Source organism: Eleutherodactylus coqui, chromosome 7, assembly GCF_035609145.1.
Source record: "Eleutherodactylus coqui strain aEleCoq1 chromosome 7, aEleCoq1.hap1, whole genome shotgun sequence".
NCBI classification, from domain to species: Eukaryota; Metazoa; Chordata; class Amphibia; order Anura; family Eleutherodactylidae; genus Eleutherodactylus; species Eleutherodactylus coqui.
The window spans coordinates 68,425,898-68,439,910 of record NC_089843.1 but is presented as its reverse complement, the minus strand read 5'-3'; the positions used below and the strand labels follow the sequence as shown (position 1 = coordinate 68,439,910).

At 38.5% G+C, this 14,013-nt stretch overlaps 1 protein-coding gene across 1 annotated transcript in view; it reads right to left on the bottom strand.

The window, feature by feature from the left end:
* Window positions 1–276: 276 nt before the first annotated feature.
* ARAP2 (ArfGAP with RhoGAP domain, ankyrin repeat and PH domain 2) overlaps window positions 277–14,013 on the bottom strand; it is a 260,994-nt gene continuing 247,257 nt past the window's right edge. The window contains 2 exon segments of the mRNA XM_066573206.1: window positions 277–977; window positions 3,005–3,121. Of these exon segments, the coding sequence (XP_066429303.1) occupies window positions 657–977; window positions 3,005–3,121 (438 nt within the window). The 3' untranslated portion in view covers window positions 277–656.

Sequence of the window (14,013 nt, the reverse complement as noted above, 5' to 3'; positions counted from 1 at the left end):
CGTTAGAAAAAACATTACCTCTTCTGACTCATATCATAGACACTAGTGTACACTGATGACACAGATACCGGGATCTGTACATGGTTATCTTTTCCTAAAGGTGAAGACTCTGGTTTTGGCTTATATTTCCAGTCATGTAACAAGTTTTGCGAGCCGGTCGAACATTGACCAGTAGGAAAGCTACCTTCTAAAAGGCGGCACTTCTGAAGTACTATACTGTAATAGCTCCCATTTGCTGCACCATGAACACGGTAAAAACCAAACACAATGTCACAATTGTATGTTTTTCACTTTAATGTCACTTAATATTTTTACGTTTTTGAGACCATTACATGGTACATTAAATATCTCACAAATAAGCCCTCATACAGTAAATTGACCGAAAAATAAAAAAAAAGTTATAATTCTCAGAAAGCAAGGAAAATTCAAAAAATTGCTGGCCTTTTAAGGATTAATATCTGAAATGTTTTTAACTAGCAACAGAAAATGTCTGGAATAAATAGTTAATATCCTAAGAAACTTATGTGTAACATAAACGAGTAAAAGCTTGTACAGTAATTCCTATATTTCTGCAGATTATGCTGAAGTTCCTTTGTTCCTACAAGTATCTTTCCTAGTTCATTGTATTATGTTGAGAATCATTTGCATTAGTCTTTTTAAATCTGGTCTTTTCGGCTTTTCTGAAGAACGAGGTTCAGCTCCTTGATAACATTCTGGGACAGTTGTGTGTAGGATGACAAGTCTTTATTCAACTGATCAGCGGAATTGTGTAGTGTCTTGACATTCATTGTTTGTATTTCTTTGGTGTCTTTGCCATAATTCTTAGGACTGTCAAGGTCAACTAAACTGTAGTGCTTCTTCTGGTTAGTAAGCCTTTCTTCATCTTTACAGTCGAAAGTATCCACTATCATAGAAAGCCTCTGTTGTATTGTTCCACTGAGTTCTTCATGTTTTAAGATATTTATTCTTCTCCCAGGCTTTAGAGTGATAAAAAATAAGCATACATAAAAATATAGTCAGAATAGTATTATAGTAGCACAAGCAAAACTGATTAGATTATAGATTTAGATTATAATGATGATATAACATACCAAAAAATTCACTTTTCATATGTGTATTAATAATAGTATTAAAGGGGTATTCACATCTTAGCAACTTTCTGGTTGAGATGAGAAACCCGCATTGGTTTCCCAATCACCTTGCTGGATGTTACAGAAACAGCGGAGCACAGCAGCTATATGCTATTTCCGCTACGCTCATTGAAGTCAATGGGAGTAATAGAAACAGTGTAGCACAACATGCTGCACTGTTTGAGTTTCTCCCATGTTACGCTTTGATGCGGTTTTCGGTAACTTGCCACAGGTTTCTCTTATTTGCCAGGAAGTACTGAGCTTGGAATACCCCTTAAGGGTGCCTACCCACTTGCGATTTTTTTTCCTGTAATGTTTTGCGTTTTTTCTCAAGAGCAATTAGTATAGAATGTGCTCTTGTCCATCTGGGTTTTTTTTTCCGTTTCGTGGGGTTTTTTCACATAGGAACTGTCAGTTGCATATGTCTCCTTATTTTTCTCTTAATGCACCCATGATTGTCAATGGAGGGCTGCAAAAAATGCCGCGAAAAACGCGCAAAAACGCCGCAAAAAAACGCGCGAAAATGCAGCGTTTTTCACGCACGAAAATCGGCACCGCAAGTGGGTAGGCGCCCTTAATAGTATCTTCAATTAACGTACAATGTTTTAAAGGGTTATTCTAATCACTATCACTTTGTGCTTAGTGGAGTCTGTATGCCAGGACCCATTCAATCCCCAGTAGTAGTTCATTATGTTGTTCATTATTGTGGCCCCTGCATCCTCAAAAATCCTGAAAAATCATGCTAGGGTTTATTTTTGGGGTAGGCCTTATTTTCAGGGATACAGGGTGTATATATATATATATATATATATATATATATATATATATATATGCACTATAATCTCAGACTATGCAAGTTATACATCAAAATGTCTGAAACAAAATGAGGAACATTTTATTTTTAAAATTTGTATATTTACACTAAAATAAACAACAATAAATTAAATAAAATCTTACTCATTTTACTTTAAAGAAAACTTAAAAAACGTAGACAAAATTCTGTGAAAAAAGGTATTAAAAGATAGCCCTAGAGGTCACAGAAAAAAAACACAGCAAAAACAACCCTGATAGCTGAAGAAAACAAAATAGGGCCATACAATCCCTAAAGAAGTCCTTTTGGACTGAAACACCCTGGTCCTTAAGGGGTTAAATACCCTGCAAAAGATTCCTGATAGGTCGACAACCTATCAGTACAACAAGAAAGGAGAGCCATTTCTTCTTCAGTGGAAATCACAGAATGAAACTGTGAATGCGTCAAAAGGGAGAATCGCGCGATCCGACACCAGCGCGATGATGCCAGACGGGACTTTCACCTGTGACCAGCCCCAGGCAGTACCAGTGTTGCCATGACACCTACTATGCAACTACATACTATGTAACCTATGTAAATGTGGAACTCTTACAAATTTTTTTTGTGTCTTGGCTCAATTCCAGGTTTCTGTAGCCAAGTTAATTACGATCATTTTATCCCCTTAGAACTATTATTTTGTGCATCTTGTTCCATATATTCCACCCTCGACTCTTTTATGAAACCTAACCCATAAGGATTATGCTAAACACAAAAGTTACAATGCTTTTTGGTTATTAGTGTTAAAGGACCCCATGTATAATAAACATTATTAATTAGAACTTTAAGCTATTGAAGCCATTTAACCAAATAGAGCCAGAATGATATTAATCAGTCTTTTTTATAAGAGCTAGCTATTCATCATACAGTGAGTCAATGGACTGTTTAATCTTGAAGCACTTAATTGATATTATTATCCACACTAATGTAGACGTGGTGTAATTTAGTATATTTCTGTTACCAAGTACATAATTATTCAGACAAAGCACTAAAACACAGGCTTGAATATACTAAACCTGAGGCTTACTTTTGGCATGTGCATTCTTCCACTGACACTGTTTGCTGCTGCTTTCTCACACATCTGCAGAGTTTTTGCTTTTACAATGTGCTCATTTTGTCTTCTCGGAAACAAATCACCAGCATACTGTAGGAGATAATATTGTTATATATGTAAAAAGTTTTTTTCTGAAACATCACTAAACTTATTTCATGACTACTGTAGTAAAGGGGCTGTTTTATGAAGAAAGGTCATGTCCATATGCCCTATTAATATATATGGATCTAATAAAGGGAATGTTTCCTCTTATGACCTCTCCCTCTATAAAAGTCAGAATGGAGGACCACCCTGTAGGAGAACCTCCCGCTTTGGAAGACTTGGTCCATTCTTGCCTGCCATGTAATGCTGTATTTGTCAAGTAGAGAAAGTTTCTATCCGGAAGTGGCTTCCGCCGCCGGCAATAGCTGTTGATTACTAGAGCTAGATAAGCTGGCCCCATGGCTGGATTCTATTCTAAAACAAGTTGTCTTTATGCCACATTCTCTTTAAATGCATTATCTTACAAAAGTCATTTCTCACCAATCTACAAGTGATTGATTACTGGGAACCAGCCACTGCAACACATAAGTATCGCGATAGGATTATCAGATAGTCATACAAAGGTATAGAAATTTTAATTGTACAGCTAGAGAACATTGAGGACGTGTTACCACAAAACCTAATATCAGCAGTGTCAGACTGGGGTGCCTGGGACCCACCAGTAAAATTCATTATGTGGGCTTACTGCACTGCAAAATACAAATACAACCTGATCGCCATTCACAAATTTCCAACCACCATATTTTCCATACATTTCAATGGAAAGAGAAGGAGCCCAGGGAGGGAGATTACTGGCCTGCCTCCCAATGTGTCTAGATGTTATCTCAGCTGCCTATAATGCCTACTATATCTATAGGTACAGAAGAGAAACTATGCACTGTGCACCTCTCATATGAGAGACTGGGGCCCACTTTTGGCTTAGGGCCCACTGGGAGATTCAGTTGTATGCCTGTAGGCCAGTTCAAGCCTGAATGTCAGTGTTTGTTACTCTATAGAACTTCCTGATTCTGTGATATTCCACATTCCATTCCTTTAACGCACCCATTGAATGGAATGGGTGATTCTGATGTAGAAATTGCACAAGAATAGGACATGTGAGATTTTTTACCTAGACTATTGGTCCGTGAAAATTTTTTTAAAAAAATCGCACATGTGAATGCAAACATTGACTTTAATGAGTCTGAGTTCTATCAGTTTCAAACTTGGACCAAAATTCATGTGTTAAAATCACACATGTGTATAAGCTTGTAGGCTAGGGCCACACGGTGACTTTGACTGCAACGGGCACTGCATGACCAAAGATCGCTCTGTAGTCCTGCTACCTCACACCACCATTTAACTCAGTGGAGTTGCAGTACGAGTCGCAGGTTGCTGCAACCGTGACGTTGTGGTCGCAAAAAATCCAGGTTGGATTTTTTGCTCCTATGACATTGCAGTCGTGGCGACCTCCGGCTTGTAATGAGACTCAAAGCCAGTGTGAAGTCGCAGGGCTACATAGCGATCTTTAGTCGTGTGACCCATGTCATAGCCAAAGCCAACGTCTAGCCCTAGCCTTAGTTTCTAAACATGATATAGTCACAAAGAAAAGTATTTGAATAATAATAACCATCAGTTCTGAAGTTTAGGTTTGTATTATCCCAAATGTTTAATACTCAGTGCTGGCTTAATAAATACACTTAAAGGGTAGATCCAACTTAATGCTATCATTTTTATTATCTTAGTGCAAATACAATTAAAAAAATCGAAATAACTTTTAGAAATAACATTTGTTAAAAATGTCACATCGTTTTGCATGTTCAGCTCCTAAGAAGACCACTATGTATCTATTGTTGCAGCCTACAAACAAATCTTGCATAGTTTCATCCTACTTATATTCCCTTCTGTATAACTTCTTGCCAACATATGTTTGGCAAGGTATTAAGTAGCATTGAACAATTATAAAGTTGGTATGAGTACAGGGTAAGATTTCACGGTGTTTGTTCATGGGCAGTCTCATAAGATTTGAATAGGCTTCATGCCTGGAATGACCACAATATGAGGAAATTTACATACTCAACTTGAATGAAATACATTTTTTAAATATACACAAAAATTGTTTAGATTTATCCCACACAAAACAACTTTTGGAGATCTTGAGAAGGATGTTATGAGGAGGTACCTAAAAGCAACAGAAATTAAAGGGCCACTCTGGCAAATACCCGTTTTTCCATCCATGCCCTTCCTCACCTAATTGCCTGTCAAAGTCTGGAGATCTCTGTCTATTACAGCCACTTTAATGCCTTGTACCATCTTGATGGTGAGATGTTTGCATTAGCACAGCATTAGCTAGAGGCTGCACAATCTCTGCCTGCTGAGTGGACAGTTTAATTATCTTTACCTTCAATATTTTTCCGAAAAAAAACTACAGATCATAAGTATACAGTCAGAAGGATGAGCTGAGATTTCCTCTGTTACAACTGTAGGAGCTGCGTGATCATCATCAGTAAGGGTGATAGGAGTGAAAGGTGAGAGGAAAAACGAGGAAGTGGAGCAAATCTAAATACCGATGTTTTGGTTGAGAATTTTGTTTTGTTTTCTCCTTCTTTATTCTATATATATAGGAATAAGATTGATCGATTCTTGACGAGTCTGAGAGAGTGCAACCAGTCCACAAAACGTCACACCTTCCAAGGAAGACATGCAAGTACGTAAAATAAATGTAGGAAAAAAATGTGGTTAAAAGTGCAATCCCTTTTTACTGAAAGACACACAAGACATGTTTTTTTAAGCTCAACTCCTCTGTTTTATTAGGAATTTTTCCAGCATATAATAATAGACGCGTTTGGGGGCTGTTGTGCCCCTTCCTCAGTATTTTAGCTGGGGACACACAGCCAGCATTGGTGTGTTCTCTGTGCTCCACCCCTCGGCAAAGAGAACATACCAATGCTGGCTGTGTGTCTCCAGCTAAAATACTGAGGATGGGTGCAACAGCCCTGAAATGTGTCTATCATTATATGCTGGATTAATTCTTAATAAAAATAGAGTTTAAAACCATGTCTTGTGCCTCTTTGAGTGAGAAGGGATTGTGCCTACAACAAAATTTTTCTCCTCCATTTATTTCATGTATCACCCTCTAGGCAGTTTCTGTGGTAGAGTCCATATAGTAAAAGCACACAGACTGAGAAACTGACTAGGAACTGAACACATAAACCTAAGTAAATCTGAGCTGGCCAGAATTGATATTACATGACCACTTGAGGAAAAAAAGGGTCCAGGAGTTTCATATATAAAGGAATAACTAACCAAGGTAACACTAGCTGACTTACATATACTGGAGAGATAGCTACATAATGAATGAAAGAAACATTTTCACTGGAGTGGCCCTTGTTTATTTGTTTGTACATTTTGAAACGTTAGTCTCCTTCAAAGTCCTCTCCATTTGAAGCAATACATTTATTCAAGCGTTTTTTCCACTGCTCAAAGCATTTTTTAAACTTGTCATTATTGATCTCTTTTAGTATTTGTGCCTTTTTTTGTTTCACCTCTTCAAAATCAACAAAATCTTTTCCTTTGAGGTCCCTTATAGGGCTCGGTCAGACAAGCGTCAAAATGCACGTGACTGAAGCTCCGAGCTGTTTTGTACATTTGCGTGGAGCAGCTGTGCTTGTAGAACTGCATCTGCTCCATGAAAGTTCCCTCTTCACTGAATATTGTGATAGCACTGTCACAGTGTTCAGTAATGAAGGGACTTCAGCAGGGACAAAAGAATCCCCTGCCATAGCTGTCACCACAATGCTATCCCATTGCTTTTAATGGGGCTGGCGCTATTGCCGTCCCCATTCAAAGCAATGAGAGTGAATCACTATCCCCTGCTGCGGCTGTGACAGCTGCAGCAGGGGATTCCTTGGATGGGAAACCTCTGGATGCTGTCACATCCAGGGGCTTCCCCTTGTTGTAAGCATAGGGAGAAGATACGCTTCTCTGCCACAGCTGTCACAGCTGTGGCAGGGGAGCGCGATGCCATCCCATTGCTTTCCATGGGGTCTGCGCTGCTGCTGCCTCATTGAAAGCAATGGGATGAAGGCAACCCCTGCAGCGATGATTTTCTGGGAAGGGCTTGAAATATGTCCTTCCCTGAAAATCATCCCTAGCTGTGGAAAAAAAAACCCATTAACTCACCTAGAAGCGCTGTCCGGCTCTTCTCCTCATCCACAGCAGTCTTCATCTGTATTCTGGTGGCCGGGGATTGAAAAATCCTCCCCTCCAGAAAGTGCTGCCTCCGATTGGCTGACACTGTGACCAATCAGAAGCAGCGCTTTCTGGAGGCAGAGATTTTTCAATCCCCGGCCACCAGAATACAGATGAAGACTGCCGGGAATTTTCTAGTTGAACCTATGTCACACATTCTGAGTGCATCTCACATCAAAGAAACAAATGAATATAGGTCATAATCTGTTCATATGAATCAGCCATCACAAAATAGGTGAAAAACTAAACAACTTGTTGAAAAATAAATCAGTGGAGCCTAGCGCAACCTTCCCCAACAATATCAGCTGGCATATCGCCTCATAAGGGTTCTGCAAACATTCACCTAGCAACAGAAGCCTGTACTAGTAATGCCTTATCAACAAAAAGAAGAATCCTGATTATTTTGGGTGGCCCCTCACAGGCTCCCAATTTCATCTACAAGCAATTAATGTTGGTTTGGTATCTTTTCCTTTTTATGAAACCAACTAAAAATAACATTGTAACAATTAAGCAATGTCTAGAAAGATTAATGAGCCTCAAGTTTTGCTATTAGTTTTAAGGACCTCACAATGAATACTCTTATTGTGTGGTTGATATCACTGGTTTGTTACATGTGAATAAAGAACTCTGAACTACTTACGTTTCTTTTTCCCCATATAATTAAAGCTCTATAGCCAGTAAAAACTAACAGTAATATATAGCATCTTCTACATATCACCATCTTACACTCTCTTAAGAGAACACAACAATGCACACAATAGGTAATTTAATTTTTGCTGAACTAGCTAAATCCATGGATATGTATACTGACCCTTATAGTAATACCAGTGGTTTACTTGTTAAAGATGACCTAAGAACATAGGCTTTCATTAGTCAAACGGAAACCAATAAATTCACTGTGCAACATGGTTTCCATTCCTTTTCATCTTCATGGGAAGACAAAATAGCATAGTTGACCACACTATCCTATCCTCCAAAAGAGAGGGAAAGAAATGGAAACCATGTCAAATGGGAGATTTTATTGGTCTCTGTGTAACGTAGAGCCTACAGTTCCATTTGGGATTTTGGTCGAATTTTATTTTTCTATTATTTAGATGTAATCCTGGGACAGAAAAGCTGGATACACACTAAAATGTGGTATGAACCCATCCTTGGTTGAAACCTGAATTCTCCATGAAATAATATAAATGTATGGAGTGATGACAACAAGAATGGAAATATTTATTGATTATATTCAGACAACGGAAAACTGATGCATAGAAAAAATAAATGTCTATATTAAAAAGAAAAATAAGCATTTATAAAACTCTTTATAAAACAATAGTATAAGTGAATATAAGAAACTTTGTACTATCCTATATTAGAAAAATAACTTATATCAGCTGTATGAAATGCTCCTTACTCAACTTATTAGAATCATAGAATGGTAGATTTGGAAGGGACCTCCAGGGTCATCTGGTCCAACTGCCTACTTAATGCAGGATTCCCAGACAGATGTCTGTCCAGCCTTTGTTTGAACACTTCCATTGAAAGAGAACTCACCACTTCCCGTGGTAACCTGTTCCACTCATTGATCACCCTCACTGTCAGAAAGTTTTTTCTAATATCTAATTGTGTCTCCTCCCTTTCAGTTTCATCCCATTGCTTCTAGTCTTTCTTTGTGCAAATGAGAATAGGGCTGATCCCTCTGCACTGTGACAGCCCTTCAGATATTTGTAGACCAGCTATTAAGTCTACTCTCAGCCTTCTTTTTTGCAAGCTAAACATTCCCAGATCTTTTAAGCGTTTCTCATAGGTCAGGATTTGCAGACCGCTTGCCATCTTGGTAACTCTTCTCTGAACTTGCTCCAGTTTGTCTATGTCTTTTTTAAAATGGGGTGCCCAAAACTGGACACAGTATTCCAAATGATGTCTGACTAAAGAAGATCTAAACTCTATGCTTCTCTTAATAGATCCCAGAATTTTGTTTGCCTTTTTGGCTGCTACATCACATTGTTGACTCATGTTCAGTCTATGATCTATTAGTATACCCGAGTATTTTTCACATGTGCTGCTGCTTAACCCAATTCCTCCCATTCGCTATGTGCTTTTTTCATTTTTCTTGCCCAGATGTAGGACTTTGCATTTTGCTTTGTTAAATACCATTCTGTTAGTCACTGCCCACTCTTCAAGCTTTTCTAGATCTTTTTGAATACTCTCCCTCTCTTCCTTAGTGTTAGCTATCCCTCCTAGCTTTGTGTCTTCTGCAAATTTGATCAGCTTCCCATCAATTCCCTGCTCCAAATCATTTATAAAAATGTTGGACAACACTGGGCCTAGGACAGAGCCTTGTGGTACCCCACTTGATATATTCTACCACTTGGATGTGCAGCCATTTATGACCACTCTTTGAGTGTGATCACTCAGCCTGTTGTGAATCCACCTAACAGTTGCCTTGTCAATCTCATATTTGGTCATTTTTAAAATATGTATGCTGTGAGATACTTTGTCAAATGCTTTACTAAAGTCAAGGTAAACTATATCCATCGCATTTCCCTGATCAGCCCAGTTGGTGATTCTGTCTTAGAAGGAAATTAGATTTGTCTGGCATGACTTGTTTGTTACAAACCCTTGCTGGCTCTGGTTAATTACTCCACTTTTATCCAAGTACTTGCATACATGCTGTTTAATAATTTGTTCAAAGATCTTTCCTGGTATAGAAGTCAGGCTCACAGGCCTGTAGCTTCCTGGATCCACTTCTTCCCTTTTTTAAAGATAGGGACAACATTTGCCCTTTTCCAATCTTCTAGGACTTTTTCTGTTCTCCAGGAATTTTCAAAGATTATGGCAAGTGGTTCAGCAATTACCTCCGCTGCTTCCTTTAGTATTCTAGATTGTAACTCATCTGGACCTTGAGACCTGCCTCCTGGACTGATCATTCACTCTGAAGTACTGCTAAAATATGACTCAAGACTGATCAACTAACTGAGGGATAAGATTATATGCTGTCCATATAAGTCTTTTGTGGGGGTGTTGAGGAAGCAGTTGCAGAGGGAGGGAGAAACAGAGCAATACACAGAAATGCTGCTGTTGAAGTCTCTATTAAATTTTATAATTCACTCCAGTGCTGGATTCAGAACTATATTCCTCAGTATTGCTGTATAATGTTTGCCATCTTGCTGTTGCTTCTGAGGGCGTGCTACAGTGATAAGGGAGCAGGATCTCCTCTTTTACTCCTCTTTATGCATATGGTGTATGGGAGATATCATGGCTAGTGTTGAGCAAACTGAACAAGTAGAACCCTGTTTTGGGTCGAACTTTGCTAAAAGTTTAATTTGGTATGAACTCAAACTAAGCTTTCAGCAAAGTTCTACTTGAAACAAGGTTCTACTGGTTTGGTTTTCTCAACACTATTCCCGAACACTGGTATATAACACTGTCTAAGAGCCATAAAATCCCTGTATAACTCTCAGAGTGTTATACAGGGATTTTAGGGCTCTCCAACTGTGTTATGCTCCAGTATTTGGGGGTTTAGTGAACTTCAAACTCATTTAGACCCAACCAAACCTTTTTACAAAAGTTCCCCAAACCGACAAAATTGAACATTCTGAAGTTTATTCAGCATTAATCATGGCAGCAGTTTAAATTCAGGGGAAACTGACAATGAGATTGTTTCACATGGCTGAGAATAATGCACAAGTTATGTGTGATTGTGAGATGCAATGAACTTGAAATAACCCATTATCTTCAATGAGTTAATGTACATGAGCAATTTTTCACTCACACACATAGTGCAGGATTGAAAAATTGCAGTATGCCATATTTTTGTGTGAGTCTCGCATGAGAATAGGATTTGTAATGTGTGATGTCTGTGTCCAATACAATCTGAGTTGCGCCCCAAAAATCTCGGACACAACTCGCTCTTGACCATATACAGTCTTATACATAAAGCTTGCAGAGGGTAAAACTGTTGAAAAATTGTAAACACATGTCATTTACTGGCCAGAAGTAGTGCTATTCCTCTGTACATACACTTAATGACTTATTCTGAAAAGTAATCTGAAACAACAGAAACACAAATTTATTTAAAAAGCAGAATTTCTTGTTATTTCTTAATTAAATAACCCAAATGTGTATTTAAAGAGGTTGTCTTCCCCTTTTTTTCACTGATGACCTTTCCTCTAGATAGGTCATTAAGAGTTTATGGATGAGGGTCCGCCGCTCAGGACCTCCATTCCAACAGCTGATCTCTGTCCTATAAAAAAAAAAGGGCAGACACCCCCTTTAATTGCAAAATTTGCTTTAGAAAAATTAAATGCAAAAAACTATCTTAGAAAGCAGTTCAGAATAATATTTATAAAATTATCATTTTCACAAAACAGAAACATTCCCAAAACATTACATGCAGAGAACACTATTATATTAGTTTTGTATTGGAAAGGCTGCATATATAGGCAAAAACCGAGCAAAATATACAGTAGTCAATACTACTACTACGGAGTGCATGTTAGATGAAACTCTTTGATGAATTTCCATTCCCAACTAATATTAATGATCATCTGTCCGTGAGTGACTGTGTGAGTTACATGTGATGATGTCACCGTCATGTGATCAGTCACTGGGGCTCTGAGCTCCGCCCCTGACGTCATCAGATGTCCTAAAACAGAAGCTATGTGCTTACAACTCCTTTCGCTATCTTATATTATTAAGCATTGTGCCACCAGAAACACTGGTACTATCATTTCCTAATAATTACTAGTATAGGTTATAAAGGGGAGGTGGCATCTCTTTCCAGTAGCCGATGAACTCATTTTCTTGCCTACAAATGGACTGTAAAGATTCAAAGTCCCCAAAAATGAATCTACATCAATAAAGTTTATGGAAGACTAGAGAGGAGGGGGATGCAGCTGCAGTTTCTCTTTCTATGTTTGCAAAACTGCATGTTATGAGAGAGGAGGAGCAAAAATAATAGCCACAGCGCTAAGCACAGCACCATCAATACACCAGGAAGAACCCACCAACTTGGCACACATGGAACAGGAAAAAAGACACAGCCTCAGCTGGCAATTTTGATATGGCATGATACTATAATCTTTAGTTCATAAATTGTATTTCTAAACTAAGATTACATTTCCTTACAAATTATAATACATTGAATGGACACTTTATTAGAGTCAACAATCTAGTATCACAATGGATCTCCTTTGGTCTTCAGAACTATATCAATTTGTTGTGGCATAGTTAACCACTAAGTGTCAAAGCCATTCTGCAGGAATATTGCCTCATGTGGACAGGATAGCTCTTTGTTTTATGCTGCTTGAACCCAATTCTACCCCTCCAATCAGCATGGTGCCACAGAAATCCAGATTCATCTGTCCAGGCAATGCTTTTCCATTGCTCAATCCAATCCAATTGTTGTGCTCGTTTGGCTTCTGTAGTCTTGCTTTCTTTTTCTTTTAGGCAGTAATTGCTCTCAAACTGGTTGTCTACTGTTGTATCCCATTTGTGCTAAGGAACAATGAGTTGTGTGTTCGGACTTGTTAATTGGAACATCAGCATTGTACATGGTTGGAGTTTGCTTTACAGAGCACCATGTATTTGTCAGAGCGATCTTTGACATCCTGCTCTGATCTGTTTCATCCCTGAGCTTTTTACATCCACCCGATCTCAATCACATCATTCTCTATACCACTGCATGAGAAAACCTCACAAGGTTGGCAGTTTTTGAAATCCTGACCTCGGCTAGTCTAGCACCGATAACCATGCCCTCATTCAAAGTCACTCAACTCGCTCAATTTTTGTTATTCTAATGTAGATTCCCACTGAAACTGACGTACGTAAAATTTATAATTTGATTTGATGCTGCATTCCAGTCTAATTTCCAATCAGGGAAGCTGCAATCGTGGCAGTTGTTGCTAATAAATTCAGCATATACGTAATATTACAAGAAAGTTGTAAAGTTGGTGTAAATTAATAGATTCAGTCCTAGAAGAAAGGCAAAAAAACACGTTTTGCACATATATCCATAACAAACATAAGAGATGTAGCTGTTTCTCAGTATTATCAGTATTAGCTCATCTGTTTTCCAATGGAACTCAGTATTTCTACTTTTGAAAGATGCAGAATAAAAACGGGGTGGAACAATCCTGCATCCTTTGTAGCATTCTAAAGGAAATCATCAGAATGTCCCAAAAAGGTTACCAAGAGACGCAAATCAATTTCACCTTTGCTGTGTTGTGCAAAATTGGTAACATTGGGAATTGAGCGTACTGCAGCTCCTTTCACCAAAACCCCTCTATATTCTTACAATCTATGGATATTAAGTTGTATGCAGAGGCGTAACTTGAAGCTCCTGGGCCCTAATGCAAAATCTGTAACAAGGCCCCCAACTATAATGCTTTATTCATAGTACTGGGCTTCTATATGGAGAAGAGAGGCCTTATGGGCCCCCGGAGGCTCCTGGGCCCGGATACAACGACATCCCCTGCATCCCCTATAGTTACGCCAGTGATTGTATGTCATTATGCACACTTTACAAAGCAGATGTATATCTAACTGACAGACATCACTATAAAATACCTGATGCTTCATTCTACTGTCTTCACAACATAGAAAGACGGTTGGCAGTACCTAAATTATCTAGATTTTAGCAAATAGACTTAAATATGCAGTGTGGATGAAACTCACGCATCAATGCTTCTGATATTCCTCAGAATACAATTTAATGTCAAAAT